The sequence below is a fragment of the Melanotaenia boesemani genome, chromosome 1 (assembly GCF_017639745.1).
Source record: "Melanotaenia boesemani isolate fMelBoe1 chromosome 1, fMelBoe1.pri, whole genome shotgun sequence".
Classification (NCBI taxonomy): domain Eukaryota; kingdom Metazoa; phylum Chordata; class Actinopteri; order Atheriniformes; family Melanotaeniidae; genus Melanotaenia; species Melanotaenia boesemani.
In genome coordinates this window covers 44,621,636-44,638,646 of record NC_055682.1, presented here as the reverse complement: position 1 = coordinate 44,638,646, position 17,011 = coordinate 44,621,636, and the positions used below count along the sequence as shown (strand labels likewise).

The 17,011-nt window shown below is 46.0% G+C and overlaps 1 protein-coding gene across 1 annotated transcript in view; it reads right to left on the bottom strand.

Moving 5' to 3' along the window:
- Positions 1–15,329: 15,329 nt before the first annotated feature.
- Positions 15,330–17,011, bottom strand: part of vps35 (VPS35 retromer complex component) — a 28,221-nt gene continuing 26,539 nt past the window's right edge. Inside the window, exon 17 of the mRNA XM_041981710.1 lies at positions 15,330–16,494. Coding sequence (XP_041837644.1) covers positions 16,315–16,494 — 180 coding nt within the window. The 3' untranslated portion in view covers positions 15,330–16,314. The remainder of the gene's footprint in view (positions 16,495–17,011) is intronic.

Below are 17,011 nucleotides of genomic sequence, written 5' to 3'. Positions count from 1 at the left end.
TTGTTGGATATCCAGGATCAGTACATGATTCCCGTGTACTAAAAAACAGCCCCTTGTACACCCAACATCTTTACCCACCGAACGGCTTCATCATTATCGGCGATGGTGGAAATCCGTGCCGGTCACAACCCATCACCCTCCTTCCTCCTGACAGGGAGCCTGTAAGGAGTCCCGCTGAAGCCCGGTATAATCAATACCACTCCAGGGCACGAGCTGTAATAGAGAGAACATTTGGTGTTTTGAAAAGCAGTTTTTTTCTTGTTTTATTCTTTTGTCTTGTTTTGTTCTGAAGTCAAACAGCAAATTAAATATGTAAAAAACATTTCAAAAGAGACAAGTGTAAATAGTTTCAGTAGAATAAGTGTGTCCCTATAAATATGCCTTTAAAAATGTAACTGTAATTGAAATATCCCTTGTTATAAGTTATGTATAAATTTATTGTTTGAGTTTCTATTTTTATTTTAAATAAAAAGAAATCATTAAAATTTTCCAACATTTTATTTAATTTTCTCAACTAATTTTTCTAATAGAGACAACAATCTCTCCTCCCTTTCCTCTTCCTTTTTCTCCCTTTCCTCTTCTCTCTTTTCTCTCTCTTCTCTTCGCTCAGCCCCATTTTCTGCAGCACAGACCGTAAACCACACACAAACTGTTACGTATGGACTCCAGGAATACAAAGTAAGGTTAACAGGTTTATTCTGGAACAGACATACTGAAGATAAACATACTGTTACCAGAAGGAGGACGATCCGGAGGAGGAGCAGACCTGCACCAGGTAATGGAAGGAAGACCCGGAGGAGGAGCAGACCAGGGCCGGGTCATGGAAGAAAGACCAGGAGGACGACCAGACCAGGGCCGGGTCAGGGAAGAAGGATGACCCGGAGGGCATGTAGGCCTGGGGCTGACCCCTGGCGGAAGGGCATGCTCAGACCAGAGCTCTGGAGAACAGGCTGGGTGGATCTCTGGCGGCGGCTGAGCAGGCTGGACCTCCGGCGGCTGAGCAGGCTGGACCTCCGGTGGACTGCCAGCGGGCTGCTCGGGCTGGAGCTGGAGCTCAGGCGGACGGCCTGAGGGATGCACTGGCTGGAGCTGGAGCTTAGGCGGACGGCCTGAGGGATGCACGGGCTGGAGCTGGAGCTCAGAAGGATGGCCTGATGGATGCACGGGCTGGAGCTCAGGCAGACGGCCTGAGGGCTGCGCTGACAGGAGCTGGATCTCTGGCAGGCGCGCAGACAGGAGCTGGATCTCTGGCAGGTGCGCAGACAGGAGCTGGATCTCTGGCAGGCGGGCAGGCAGGAGCTGGATCTCTGGAAGCGATCGGGCGAGCTGGAGCTCAGGCGGACGGCCTGAGGGATGCACGGGCTGGAGCTGGAGCTCAGGTGGACAGCCTGAGGGATGCACGGGCTGGAGCCGGAGCTCAGGCGGACGGCCTGAGGGATGCACAGGCTGGAGCTGAATATCTGGCAGGCGCGCTGACTGGAGCTGGATGTCTGGCAGGCGCGCTGACTGGAGCTGAATGTCTGGCAGGCGCGTGGACTGGAGCTGGCGCGCAGGGAGGCGCGCAGACAGGAGCTTTGGAAGACAGAGACATGTTAATGATATTTCTGGCAGGCGACCGGGAGGTCGCACAAAATGGAGCTGAGTCTCTGGTGGGCGACCGGGAGGTCGCACAGACTGGAGCTGAGTCTCTGGTGGGCGACCGGGAGGTCGCACAGACTGGAGCAGGGAACAGGAAGGACCCAGAGGCTTGAGAGGAGCCTCCCGCTTGGAGACCCCCTGGGAGACTGAAGCTACTGGTTGGAGAGGAGTGTCCTTAATAAAAACCTCCTCGGAGACAGGAGCTGACAGGCTGGACAGAACCAGGGGCTGGAGAGGAGCGTCTCGCCCTGAGACCCCCTCGGAGACTGGACCCACTGGCGGGAGAGGAGCGTCAAAACGGCTGACCTCCTCGGAGACAGGGACAAACAAATTGTACAGAACCAGGGGCTGGAGAGGAGAGTCTTGCTCTGAGACACCCTCGGAGACAGGAGCTGACAGGCTGGACAGAACCAGGGGCTGGAGAGGAGCGTCTTGCTCTGAGACCCCCTCGGAGACTGGACCCACTGGTGGGAGAGAAGCATCGAAACCGTCGACCTCCTCGAAGACTTGAGCTGACCTCGGACTTGTAAGCGCCGGGCAGGACCGTTGCGCTGGCGTCAGAGGTAGAATTGGAGCAGCCGTCAGAGACTGAGCAGGACCAGTCTGTGGCATCGGTGTCGGACGTGAGAGAGCCGGTGAAGACCGGGGAGCAGGCACGGGAGGCTGCAGGACAGGAGCAGACCGGGGCTGTGGAGTCGGACGCTGAAGAGCCGGGACTGACCGTTGCTGTGGCGTCGGACACTGTAGAGCCGGGCAGGACGGGAAAGCAGGCGTGGAAGGCTGCAGGACTGGTGCTGACCGTGGCTGTGGTGTCGGATGCTGTAGAGCCGGGACTGACCATTGCTGTGGCGTCAGACACTGTAGAGCTGGGGCTGACCGGGGAGCAGGCGTCAGCTCAGGGGACGTGAGCCTGGGAGCTGGAGGCGACACAGGGGACGTGAGCGTGGGAGCTGGAGGCGACACAGGGGACGTGAGCGTGGGAGCTGGAGGCGACACTGGGGACGTGAGCCTGGGAGCTGGACCTCGCCGGATTGCCAACCTTGAACCCTGGAATGGTGACCAGTCGGGGGAGTTCTCGTGATGGGCAATTAACTGATTCAGCCAGCTCATCATTTCTGCCTCACTAGAAAACGACGATGGGAGTGCTGGAGAATCAGGGGAGTGCTGGAGGAGTGGCAGGACAGACTGTAACACAAACACAGTATTAAATAATTGCAGCAGCAGTAGTACTTACATTAAATCAAAATAATAAGCTTACTCCCAGCCGGCAGCCGAAGCAAACCTCCTCCCATTAAAGAGGTGGTCCTCCGCCACACGGAGGCGGACCAGCCTCTCCACGTCCTCATCCATCTCTAAAAAGACCTTATACTACAACATAACTAAACATGTACCCAACTTATTTTCTGATAAGCAGTTTATTAATAATTAGTGTTAGAAGATGTCATGATCGCTGAGCAAATGCATGGAAAGCTAAAAAAAGCTGAATGCGATCGTTGACTATCCTCAATTTATTTATATATATATATATATACGTGGTCACAATGACCAAAAACCTTTACATCACAAGTTGTTTTTTATTTCAATGCATTAACAACACTCAATTATTGAATATGATTAATAAAATACTTACATTTATAGGTCATTTTGCGCTGCTCGTTTTTTTCACCACCTTGTGCTATGTTGAGCTTCTGCCCACAATGCATTGTGGTCTATATTAGCCCGTCTAGTGACCATCGATGCTCACTACTTTTCAAGATGCATTGTGGGTAATTTTGAGTGCCCTACTTTTTTCGTTCTGGACATTCGGACACCCCTACAAAATGGCGTGTTCCCTATATAGGGCACTATGTAGGGAGTAGGGTGCACATTCGGACACAGCCTCTGTCTCTACATCGTCCCCACCGAGGATGAGGGGTGTAACGTCCATTTTCTTTTTCCTGAAGGCCACCACTAGCTCTCTGGGTTTTGCTGTATTGAGGACCAAATAGTTTTCTAAACATTTACAAAGGTGTGTATGCAGGGACAAAGTTTTGATTTCTGAGGTGGGGGACAGAAGTATTTTTTATATATAACTAATCTTTCAGGTCACTTTTCTTTTTCTAGTAGTTCTTCTAGTTTTCTGTTGCTACTTTTAAGCTAAATGTTCTTTTTTTTTTGGTTTGACTGGTGGTAAAGCATGTAGTAAAACATTATCACCCAATTCTATGTTTCACCTTGTTAGTCAACTTCACACCAACTCAGTACCACCAGTTTTACCTATTTATGGAATATCACCATTTACAGAGCTCCACCCGATGGTGGGCAGGTCAAAATGACATCACAGGAGGGACGAAACTGAATAAAATGTCCATTATTCAGTGTAATCAGTGAAGTATTAATTTTATTTTACATAAGTGAAACACAGAACCATTGAAATGTGTTTGTAAATGGAAACACACAGAAGGGTCAAAATGATGACCTCAAGCCAAGTTTCCAAACACATCTTGTCTGTTATCATTGGCTGAGATAAATTCTTGGCAGGTTCTTTGTGTTCAAAGCGTCAACTCTTCATGTAGGTGACCAACGGCCACATTAAGGTGTTTTTGCCTCATGCAGATGTGAAGCAGGTCTTTAACCTCCTCAGTGTTGGAGCTCCTCTCAGCTTCAACAACAGCCTCACAAGGACCTCCACCCGATCAACAAGGACCTCCACCTGGTCAACATAGACCTCCACCTGGTCAACAAGGACCTCCACCTGGTTAAAAAGACCTCCACCCAATCAACATAGACCTCCACCTGATCAACGAGGACTTCCACCTGGTCAACAAGGCCCTCCACCTGGTTAAGAAGACCTCCACCTGGTCAACAAAGACATCGACCTCATCAATAGGGACCTCCACCTGGTCAACATAGACCTCCAACTGGTCAACAAGACCTGCACCTAATTAACAAGGACCTCCACCTGGTCAACATGGACCTTAACCTAGTCAAAAAGACCTCCACCCAATCAAACAAGGACCTCCACCTGGTCAACACAGACCTCTACCTGGTCAACAAGGACTTCCACGTGGTCAACAAGGACACCGACCTGTCTAAAAAGAACTCCACCTGGTCAACATAGACCTCCAGCTGGTTAAAAAGGACCTCCACCTGATCAACATAGACATCAACCTGATCAAAAAGGACCTCCACCTGGTCAACATAGTCGTCTTCCTAGTTAAAATGATCTCCACCTGGTCCACATAGACCTCCACCTGATGAACAAGGACCTTCACTTGGTCAACATAGATGTCTTTCTAGTTAAAAAGACCTCCACCTGATCAACATAGACATCAAACTGATCAAAATTACCTCCGCCTGGTCAACATAAACCTCAAACTGATCAAGAAGGACCTCCACCTGGTCAACATAGACCTCCACCTGGTAAACACAGACCTCCACCTGGTCAACAAGGACTTCCACCTGGTCAACAAGGACACCGACCTGGCTAAAAAGACCTCCACCTGGTCAACATAGACCTCCACCTGGTCAAAAAGGACCTCCACCTGATCAAGATAGACCTCAACCTGATCAACAAGGACCTCCACCTGGTCAACATAGACCTCCACCTGGTAAACACAGACCTCCACCTGGTCAACAAGGACACCGACCTGGCTAAAAAGACCTCCACCTGGTCAACATAGACCTCCACCTGGTCAAAAAGGACCTCCACCTGATCAAGATAGACCTCAACCTGATCAACAAGGACCTCCACCTGGTCAACATAGACCTCCACCTGGTAAACACAGACCTCCACCTGGTCAACAAGGACTTCCACCTGGTCAACAAGGACACCGACCTGGCTAAAAAGACCTCCACCTGGTCAAAAAGGACCTCCACCTGATCAACATAGACCTCAACCTGGTCAACAAGGACCTCCACCTGATCAAGATAGACCTTAACCTGATCAACAAGGACCTCCACCTGGTCAACACAGACCTCCACCTGATCAAAAAGGACCTCCACCTGGTCAACAAGGAACTCCACCTGGTCAACATAGACCTCCACCTGGTCAACAAGGACCTCTACCTGATCAACAAGGACTTCCACCTGGTCAACAAGGACCTCCACCTGGTAAAAAAGACCTCCACCTGGTCAACAAGAAGCTCCACCTGGTCAACATAGACCTCCACCTGGTCAACAAGGACATCGACCTTGTTAAAAAGACCTCCACCTGGTCAACAAGGACTTCCACCTGGTAAAAAAGACCTCCACCTGGTCAACAAGAAGCTCCACCTGGTCAAGATAGACCTCCACCTGGTCAACAAGGACATCGACCTTGTTAAAAAGACCTCCACCTGGTCAACAAGGACCTCCACCTGGTCAACATAGACCTCCACCTGGTTAACAAGGACCTCCACCTGATCAACAAGGACTTCAACCTGGTCAACAAGGACATCGACCTGGTAAAAAAGACCTCCACCTGGTCAACAAGGAACTCGACCTGGTCAACATAGACCTCCACCTAGTCAACAAGGATATCGACCTTGTTAAAAAGACCTCCACCTGGTCAACAAGGGCCTCTACCTGATCAACAAGGACCTCCACCTGGTCAGCAAGGACCTCCACCTGGTCAACATAGACCTCCACCTGATCAACAAGGTCCTCCACCTGGTCAACATAGACCTCCGCCTAATCAACAAGCACATCCACCTGGTCATCATAGACCTCTACATAATTAAAAAGACCTCCACTTGGTCAACAAGGACCTCCACCTGTTCAAGAAGGACCTTTGCTTGATCAACAAGGACCTCCACCTGGTCAAAATATACCTCTACCTAGTTAAAAAGACCTCCACCTGGTCAACATAGAACTCAGTCTGATCAACAAGGACCTCCACCTGGTCAACATAGACCTCCACCTGGTCAACAAGGATCTCCACCTAGTTTAAAAGACCTCCACACAATCAAGAAGGACCTCCATCTGGTCAGCAAGGATTTCCACCTGTTCAACAATGACCTTCGCTTGATCAACAAGGACCTCCACCTGGTCAACATAGACCTCCACCTGGTCAACAAGGGCCTCTACCTGATCAACAAGGACCTCCACCTGGTCAACATAGACCTCCACCTGATCAACATAGACCTCAACCTGATCAACAAGGAACTCCACCTGGTCAACATAGACCTCCACCTGGTCAACAAGGACTTCCACCTGGTCAACATAGACCTCCACCTAGTTAAAAAAGACCTCCACACAATCAAGAAGGACCTCCACCTAGTTAAAAAGACCTCCACCCAATCAACAAGGACCTCCACCTGGTCAACTTAGATCTCCACCTGGTCAACAAGGACCTCCACCTGATCAACAAGAACCTCCACCTGGTCAGCAAGGACCTCCTCCTGGTCAACAAGGACCTCCACCTGATCAACAAGGACCTCCACCTGGTCAAATAGACCGTGGGGGGCTCTTGCTGGGGCTCTCCTCTGCTGCCCTTCGGGTGGGGCTGGAGTCGTCTTTGTGGTGGGGTGGCATGGGTTGGTGCTCCGGGTCTGCTGCTGAGGGCCTGGCCCAGGCCCTGGTCTGCCTCTGGCCTCCGTGGAGGCGAGGTCGCATTTGCATGATCTCACTCACCACTCTTCATCACTGATCACTCCTTGTTTCTCATGCTCTGCATGCTGACACAGTCACTGAGTTGTCTAGTGGGTTTTTAATATTAAGCGATAATTATTAAAGAAGGAAAGAGAGGAGAAAGGAAAAGAAAGGAAAAAAAAAAAAAAATTGTATTTTTCCTGTGAGTTAGTATCTGGTTGCTGTTATGTCTTTTTGATTTGATTTGGTTATTATTTAAAAACTCTTAATGACTGGCAGCCCTGTTTTTTTTTTTTTTTTTCTGTGTGTGTGTTTCTGCTTTTGTAAAAGTTGTAGGAAATTTTCTGGTGTGTTCATGTACAGGTGTAACAGTTTGTTGTCTGGTGATGGTGTGGATTGTAGGGTCGTTTTCCTTCTGTCTGTGATCTTTTTGTCTCCTTTCTTCTTTCCCTTTTGCTCTTTTTTTGCTATTTTCCATCTTTTTCTGTCCCCTCCGGTCAGGTCCAGCAAGATTACATAGATTCCGTGATTCAAAGTAAATAAATAAATAAATTAATCACATTATCAAGAGGAGCCTTATCCATAGGCCTCCCCTTGGCAGAGCAAATTTGTTCAGCACGATACAGCAACCAGATTATCATTTTGCTGCTATGATGCTGGACAGGACAAGTTAAAAAAAAAAAAAAAAACAAGGACCTGCACCTAATCAACTACGTTCTCCACCTGGTCAACATAGACCTCCACCTAGTTAGAAAGACCTCCACCTTGTCAACATAGACCTCCACCTGATCAACAAGGATCTCCACCCGGTCAACAAGGACCTCCACCCGATCAACAAGAACCTCCAACCTGATCAAAAAGATGTCTGGTGTTTGAACCTAAAGCTCTGAGCTCTAGATTATCTTCACTCTAACATTTGTCACAATGCTTCATGTTTATTCTTTCAACCTCACCTCTGAGTCTCCATCCTCTTCTCCTCTATCTCCTCAAGCTTCTTCTACTCTCCCTCCTCCAGCGTTTCCTCCTGCATCTACTTCTGCATCTCTACTATCCATCACCTGACAAAAACATATTGGTGCATGACATGAACAGTGGGACAAATTGTGGTGCAACAATCATCAATTTCGATGATACAGTTATGGAGGAAAAACTTCGCATTAATTTAGCATTAATTTGGATGTATAAAAATAACATTTGTATATCTTGATTTTTTATAATAATAATAATTATTATTATTTTAGTACATTTCATTTATCAACACTTTCAATAAAAGAATATACTTTACAAGATTATTGTGAGTTTTTTAAATGATGAGGAGGATCTTCAAGTGGATATGCTGCTTTATGGAGGCAGCGAAGATGTTGCAGGATGGGTGTAATGGATTTCTCTGAGTAACTTACACTTTGACTTTTAAAGAAGTCTCTTATGTCCACTTTTCTTTTTTCTTCTTCTTTTTTTTTAATGGGCATCCTGGCTGCGCCTAATTACCAAACACACATACGCACACAAGCACATGCACATGCATTAGTTAATTTTTTACTATGTTAAACCCTCTGCAATCTACCTTTAGAGAAAGACATAGCACTATCACTGCTACACCGAAAGTCTTAGATGATGTAACAACAGCCCTTGAAAATAAAAACGCTCGTTTAGCCTTATTTATAGACCTAACCAATACTTTTGATACAGTGGATCATTGTCATCTAATTAATGTCAAAAAATGGGTTTTAGTCCCATCATGGTTAGCTGGTTTAAAAGTTACTTAACCAAACGCATTAAGTTTTTTCAGTTTGGGTCTATTCTGTCTGATGTGGCCACACTGAATAAGGGGGTCCCACAAGGCTCTATTTTAGGGCCTTTGCTTTTTTGATTTACATGAATAATATCTGTGATCAGTTAAAATTCTCTCTGCACCGTATGTATGCTGATGATACAGTTTTATATACCTCTGCTCTCTCTTAAGAGACAATTTCTCCTAATCTTCAGGCCAATTTTAACTCCTTGCAGCAAGCCCTCTATAATGCTAAATTAGTCCTTAATGCAAAGAAAACTAAAGTCATGTTGTTTATCCAGAGCTCTGTGGCTCCGCTGCCTCGCATTAAAACACTGGATGGTACTACTTTAGAAGTAGTAGATACATATTAATATTTGGGTGTCTGGCTTGATAAGGACTTATCCTTTTAAACATCATATCTCATATCTGACAAAAAAGTTCAAATTCACTCCGTTTTTTCTATAAACTGAAATCCTCCTTTTCTGTGTCCTCACGTAAGTGTCTCTTAAAGAGCATATTTTTTTCTCAGCTGGATTGCGGAAATACAATCTATAGATTTGCATGTCCTATGGCCTTGGCCAAAGTGGATCCTTTTTACCAGGCTGCTCTTAGGTACATAACAGGTTCAGATTTTAGGACTCACCATTGTACTTTATATTCACTCACCGGACTCTCTTCTTTAAATATTCATAAGATGCAGCATTAGTATATTTTAATTTATAAGGCCATTTTTCTATCTGTTCTAAGTTTATAGCTTTCCAGAACACTCACAGTCTTAGAGCCAGTAGTTGGCTGAGGTTTAAGGTGCCTTTTGTACAGACAGAGTCAGGTAAGAATAGTCTGTCCTTTTTCGGGCCCTGGTCTTGGAATGATTTGCAGGCTGGGATGAGGCTGGGGTCTCTCATTCCTATTTTAAGTTTTAAACAAAAGATATCTGAGTTTTTAGTTTCTAGTCATACTTGTATCTTGTAGTTGTATTGGATCTTATTTCGATTCAATAACTAATCACAATGTCTTTAGGAGTCTTGGAGTGTTTGTAAATGTTGGTGATTTTGTTGCATAACTGTTAAATGCCTTACATTTGTTTGTACTTTGTATTTTGTCAGTACTGTTGCTTCATCTTGGACAGCCAGGAGATCCTTGTAATAGAGATTTTTAATCTCACTGGTTGATTTCCTGGTTGAATAAAGATTAACGAATGCACACATGGACACAGATTCAAACGTTAATGTAAATAAAACGTCTGATATTACAATCCTTCCAGTTGACATGACCCAGGCATGTCCCATGTCTTGCCTGGACTGATCCTTCAGGGATGAAAATGTGCCTTCAGGAAGCAAAAGGTCAATTTTATGTATGCCTTGTCCTGCATAGGTAGTATTCTATGGCTGCTGTGCTTCCTGAGTGTCTGCATGTGGTGTCAGGAGAAAAGGTTGCAGGTATACCCTCTGATCACCAGCAAGACCCCAGAGAATTCACTTGTGAAGACATAATGTCCTCATCTCTACCCCATAAATAGAGAGACATTCCTAACCCAGGCATGATGTCAAAAGTGATTATTAATAGGGGTTTTGTGTTGCGCATCTTGTGATAGACTGCAGAGGTCCAAAAGACCTTGGAGTCATGGACTGAGTCAGACCGAAAGACCGGGGGATCATGGACTGAACCAGACTGAAAGACCGGGGACTCATGGATTGAGTTAGACCACTCTGCCAAAACATTGCTGATTAGCCAGTCAACTTTGCAGACCATTTGAATGATCAGATGTAAACTATTAAACTAATCAATACATATCACAGCATCATTATTGGACAATATCAAAAAGTCATGTTGTAAACTGATTTCCTGTTCACAAAATCCCCCTAATGAGCACCTGAGGGAGATACTTTGATATGTTGCCATCCATCCATCCATTTTCTACTGCTCATCTGCAGTCGGGTCATGGGAGCAGCTGCACAAGCAGGAAGCCCAGACTTCCCTCTACCCGGCCACATTTGCCAGCTCATCTGGGGGATCCCGAGGTGTTCCCAGGCCAGCTGAGAGGTTTAGTCTCTCCAATGTGTTCTGGGTCTTCCCTGAGGCCTCCTCCTGGTGGGACATGCCTGGAATAACTCACCAGGGAGGGAGAGCCCAGCCACCCTGCTGAGAAAACTAATTTTGGCTGCTTGCATTCGTGATCTCACTACCCACAGCTCGTGAACATAGGGTGAGGATGGGAACGTAGACCGGTAAGTAGAGAGCTTTGCCTTTTGGCTCAGCTCCTTCTTCACCATGACAGACCGATGCAGAGTCTGCATCACTGCAAACGCCGCACCGATCCGCCTGTCGATCTCGTGCTCCATCCTTCTCTCACTCATGAACAAGACCCTGACATACGTGAACTCCTTCACTTGGGGCAGGACCTCATTGTCAACCCGGAGGGAGCACTTCACCCTTTTCCAGCTGAGGACCATGGTCTCGGATTTGGAGGTGCTGATTCTCATCCCAGCCACTTCACACTCGGCTGCGAATCACTCCAGTGAGAGCTGAAGATCACGGCCCAATGAAGCCAACAGAACCACATCATCCACAAAGAGCAGAGACCAAATCCTGAGGCCACCAAACCAGATCCCCTCAACACCTCGGCTGAGCCTAGAAATTTTGTCCATAAAAGTTATGAACAGAATTGGAGACAAAGGGCAGCCTTGGCAGAGTCCAACTCTCACTGGAAACTAATTTGATTTATTGCCGGTAATTTGGACCAAGCTCTGGCATTGGTTGTGCAGAGACCGGACAGCTCATACAAGGGGTTCTGGCACTCATACTCTAGATGTCACATTGCACACATACTCCCGAAGTACCCGCCACATGAGTCCAAGGAGGACACGGTCGAACGGCTTCTCCAAGTCCACAAAGCACATGTACACTGGTTGAGAGAACTCCCATGCCCCCTCCAAGACCCAGAAGAGGTCCCTGTTCCATGATGAAAACCATACTGCTCCTCCTCAATCCGAGATTCGACTATCCAACAAACCCTCCTTTCCAGGACCCCTTAATAGACCTTACCAGAGAGGCTGAAGAGTGTCATCCCCCTGTAGTTGGAGCACGGTAATGGAAAAATCTTGTATTGACTGTATTGATGAGATAGTGACCATCTGTGAGAGACATAGCTAGTCATTAAAGATTGTTATCTGTTTTTCCAGGACTGATATCTTTAGTGCCCCTGGGAGTGAATACAGTAAAAACATTCCAAAGGACTTTATTGCCTTCTTCTGTGGTCGGTCAACATGAACCTTACTTCAGGGGTCCAGCACCAGTGGAAGAGAGATAACTGTTCCCAGGGGAATGGCCTATATAAGGATGTGTCGTGAGTTAAGAAACTTTACAACATTGCTGGCCGGTGTTAACTTGTCTTCTGGTTGTGTTTGTAAATAGCTGTGTCTTCTCATCAATCTGAGTGTCTGTCATTCATTGAGGAATTTTCCCAACACACACCCTCCAGTCCCCCTTTTTGAAGAGGGGGACCACCACCCCAGTCTGCCAGTCCAGGGAAACTGTCCCCGATGTCCACGCGATGCTACAGAGGCATGTCAGGAAAGACAGCCCTACACAACGTCCCGAGTCGAGGTCAGCAGCCTCCCATCCCCACTCTACACAGCATTGATGGAGCACTGCTGACCCCTCCTGAGCCACCGGATGGTGGACCAGAAACTCCTCTAAGCCATCTGGAAGTCGTTCTCTATGGCATCTCCAAACTCCTTCCATGCCTGAGTTTTTGCCTCAGCGACTGCCAAAGCCATGTTCCACTTAGTCTGCCGATAGCCATGGGGGCGGTAGGGCTTAGCAAGGTAGAGCGGTCATCTTGTAACCCGAGGGTTGCCAGTTCAAGTTGATGTTCTTGGGCAAGACATCGAACCCCTAATTGCTCCTGATGGGTCGTGGTTGAGCTCCTTGCATGGCAGCTTCCGCCATGAACGTGATGTATGATGTAGAGCGTATTGGGTATCATCCCAGGTACATTAAAGCGCTATATAAATACACACCATTTACCATCAACTGGAGATGGGAAGTCCAACGATACGACTACAAAGTTGATCATTGAACTGCGGCCTAGAGTATCCTGGTGCCAAGTGCACTTTAATACCTGAAAATGGTGTTCGTTGTGGATGAGCAGAGAACAACAAAACACCACTCGGATTCAGATCAGGGGGGCCATTCCTCTCAATCACGCCCCTCCAGGTCTCACTGTCATTTCCCACATGGGCATTGAAGTCCCCCAGCAGAACGAGGGAGTCCCTGGAAGGAGTGCTCTCCAACACCCCTTCCAAGCACTCCAAAAAGCATGAGTGTATAAGCATAAACAACATTCAGGACCCATCCACCCCAACCAAAGGTGTAGGGAGGCTACTGTCTCATCCACCGGGGTAAACCCCAACATACAGGTGCCAATTTGGGGTGCAATGAGTATGCCCACACCTGCTCGGTGTCTCTCACCGGCAGCAATTCCAGAATGGAAGAGGGTCCATCCCCTCTTGAAGACAGTTGTTCCAGAGCCCAAGCCGTGCCCCACTTCCAGGTCTGGCTCCAGAGGGGGGCCCCAGTGACCCACGTTCGGGCAAGGGAAACCTGGATCCATTGTTTGTAGTCAATATAGGGGTTTGTTGAGCCACGCTTTGTCTGGTCCCTCCACTAGAGACCTGTTTGCCATGGGTAACCCTACCTTTAAACCTTTAAATGTTAATGAGTGGTACCTGTCCACACCCCTCTCTGGGAGAGGGTCCAGCTTTTGCTGGTACCCGCTCTGTGACTTAAGAGGGCAGGATCAGCTAACCTGGGTGGCGGGTCAATGACAGTATTCACTATTGGAGGCAGTGGTTATTTCCCTTCATGAGGCCACAAAGGGAAAGATCTCAGACTCACCCATTTGAGCACACTTTGCTAAAATGTGAAGCAAGCGAGAGAAGAGACAGAATTTTCTCATTTTGGGCCTCATGCAGGCTATGAGGACACATATGACTTATAGAAAACTTTTAGAAAGTGAATTTTGCATAATCAGAAATGATTAACTATGTAAATTGTAACTGTGAGTAGTGAGTGTGTAGTAGTTTGTATTTGTTCACTACTTAAGGCCCATTTATGCTTGACACAGAAAATGGAGCAATACCACTGGAAATTATGGGGGCAGTGCTGAGCAGACTAGCTAAAAGAATCAAGAAACAAAATGCAGAAGACGAGCACAACTGTAGAAATTGTGCAAGCTTTTGAATAAAGACTATAGCGTTTACTGCGTGTTGGGTGGCTGGAAGCAACTTTATAGTGATGCTACACAGTGTCTGAAACTGATGTCAGATCACGGGAGTGAACTCTGAACTCATCACTGCCCACTAGTGGAGGAACTGACTTAACAACCATGGTAACAGAAAACATGCATAGAAGTATGAGAACGGCGACGTATGACAATGCTTGAAACAGACGTCGCTATTTACGTACGTAAGGGAACAGAAATGGGCATTTACGCATTCACACAGTCTACAACACTTTGCTAGGCATTCTCTCTTTGTTTTATATCCTTGGCAGTGTTTCGGTCACAGATTACTTCATGGCTTCTCAGAGGACTTCCTGTGCTGATGGAGAGAAGTTCACCGCTCTGCGATAGGTCACGAGGGTTTATTTGAGAAAGCCGGGGGCGCGCACTTATCCAGAAGTTTCTAAGCTTCTGCTCACCCTGGCTTGCACTTTGTGCAACTAGTGCAGCCTGGACACTCTTTTTGGATTGGATGAGGCCAGCTTATGCTGGGCTTACATCAGAAGACTTTTAAAAGATTTGCAAAAGACTAGAAAACTACCAGCTCACACCTGCTCACATTTAAAGACAAATGTTTAGAGTTTTAAGTCTTAGCTGAGTCTCTGAGATTTGACAAAGACTGTGAATCCCTATTTACAAGACAACTAGATTCTTTTAGCATTTTTTGTGATATGTTGGACAGCTGATCCTGGATGTCTAAATCCTACTTTTGTGCAATAGGCCACTGGTGTACCGGCCTCTCACCTACTAGGATAGATTCCAGCTTCTAGGCCTGGGTGAAATTAATCAAATATAGACAGTATCAATACCAAGACGAGTATTGGTATTGTTTAGTACCAGCCTAATAAGATCAATATTTTCCTTGCAGAGGGCAAACAGCCAAAGAATGACTGAGAGCCAACATATAGATTTAGCTTTTAGCTAATTTACATAGTTTTTTTTTTACAGTAAAACATACTTGTGATAAAAGGGTTCTTAAAATGAGTCAAGAATGTTCAGTAGAAGGTTTATAATCCTTACTCTTAAGTTTACTTCTTAGACTTTGTAAAATTTAACAAGCACAGAAAAAATAAAATCCAAACATTTATTGTTACTTTCAACTTTATTTGGCTAAATGACAATTTCCATTTAATTAGCATTTAATTGATGAGCTTTACAGGAGCTTTAAACACATTTAAAAGAGAAAAAAAATGTCAAAGCCACCAACAAATGAGCCTCCTCAACTCCATAATCTTCTACTTTATTTACTCTGTACAGCAACTCCATCAACCAACAGAATTCCTTCAACACATTCATCCAGGACGGACTCACTGATCCAATTCAAATTATTGTTATTTCATCTTTGTCATGGAAACTAAAAACTGGGTTTTCTAAATAAACAAACTGCAAATACACTGAAGTTGAAAATGCCAAGAGAAAAACTAAGATGAGTTCATAGAAAGATGGAGGACCAAATGTGATGCTAGAAGGATATGTTGTGGAAGCAGGGAAAACATTCCTTGTACACAATTTGCTGGATTTATGAAGACAGCTTGAGTTGTCTGCAGCCCACAAAGATGCTGTTCAGTTATGATCTAAATCATCCTACCTTCCCAAACTGGGATAGGATGGAAAGATTTTCATTTTTCATGTGGTCTCAAATAGAAGTTGCCACCAGCCACCTTTACGTTTAGGAAACTAGTTTGTAGACCATCACTGGGCTCTATAAATAAATGCTAACAGTTTGCTGGGTGATGGACTCTGTGGATCCACCATCACAGTAATATTACAGGTCACTAACAAACTAGTACGTAAGAATTAATGAAGGAATGGTCCCCAAGACTCTCCTCCAGAACACCGAGGGTTAGCTGCAGCGCTAATGACAGTAATAACCCTTCTTCACACGGCCAAGCGGCTGCAGGAAGAGAAGATAAACTCAAGCACAATGAGCAAAGGAAGCAGAAAAGGAAGTAGAAAATGAAGCTGACAACCCTCAGGAAGATATTTTATCAGCTTGTGAACATGTGCAGTCGTACATTATGATAAGTGACACATTTATGGAAGGATTACCATCCCCCCCAGACCCCATTTAGAGAACCAGGCCCTCGTACGCAGTGCCCTCAGACTCGGGGGACTCTCTTTGCAGGCGGAGATGCTCCAGAGTGTTGTGGAAATGTTTGTTGATCTGCTCAGTTTCTTCACTTGCTTCCAGGTTAGGAATATCCTCCCTGATCTTCTGGATCAGCTGGTTCAGTACCTGGATAGTCACCTGGATGGGTGGAGCACAGGAGAACACATGACACAGCTGATATTTACTTGTAAATAAAACATTTGAATTTAGATCTAAAGCCCAGTCATAGGACGACAGATCGCAACTGATTGAATGAATGAATGAAATGAATGAATGAATGAATGAAAAATACTTTATTAATCCCAAAGGGAAATTCAATATTGTAGTAGTAGTAATTTTTTAGTAAAACAATCACATTAATTAATTAAGGGCTTTGTTCTTCAGCCTGATAGCTGCTGGAAGGAAGGATCTTCTGTATCTCTCTGTCTTGCATCGGACTTGAACAAGCCTCCCACTGAACACACTCTGTTGTTTCGTCACGGCGTTGTGTAGAGGGTGTGAAGGATCTTCCATTATCTTCGTCAGCTTGTACAGAATTCTTTTTTTGATGATCAACTCCAGCGGCACAGAACCGGCTTTCTTGATCAGTTTGTTAATTCTTTTCAAGTCTCTGGTTCTGATGCCGCTGCCCCAGCAGATTGCTGCAAAGCTGATT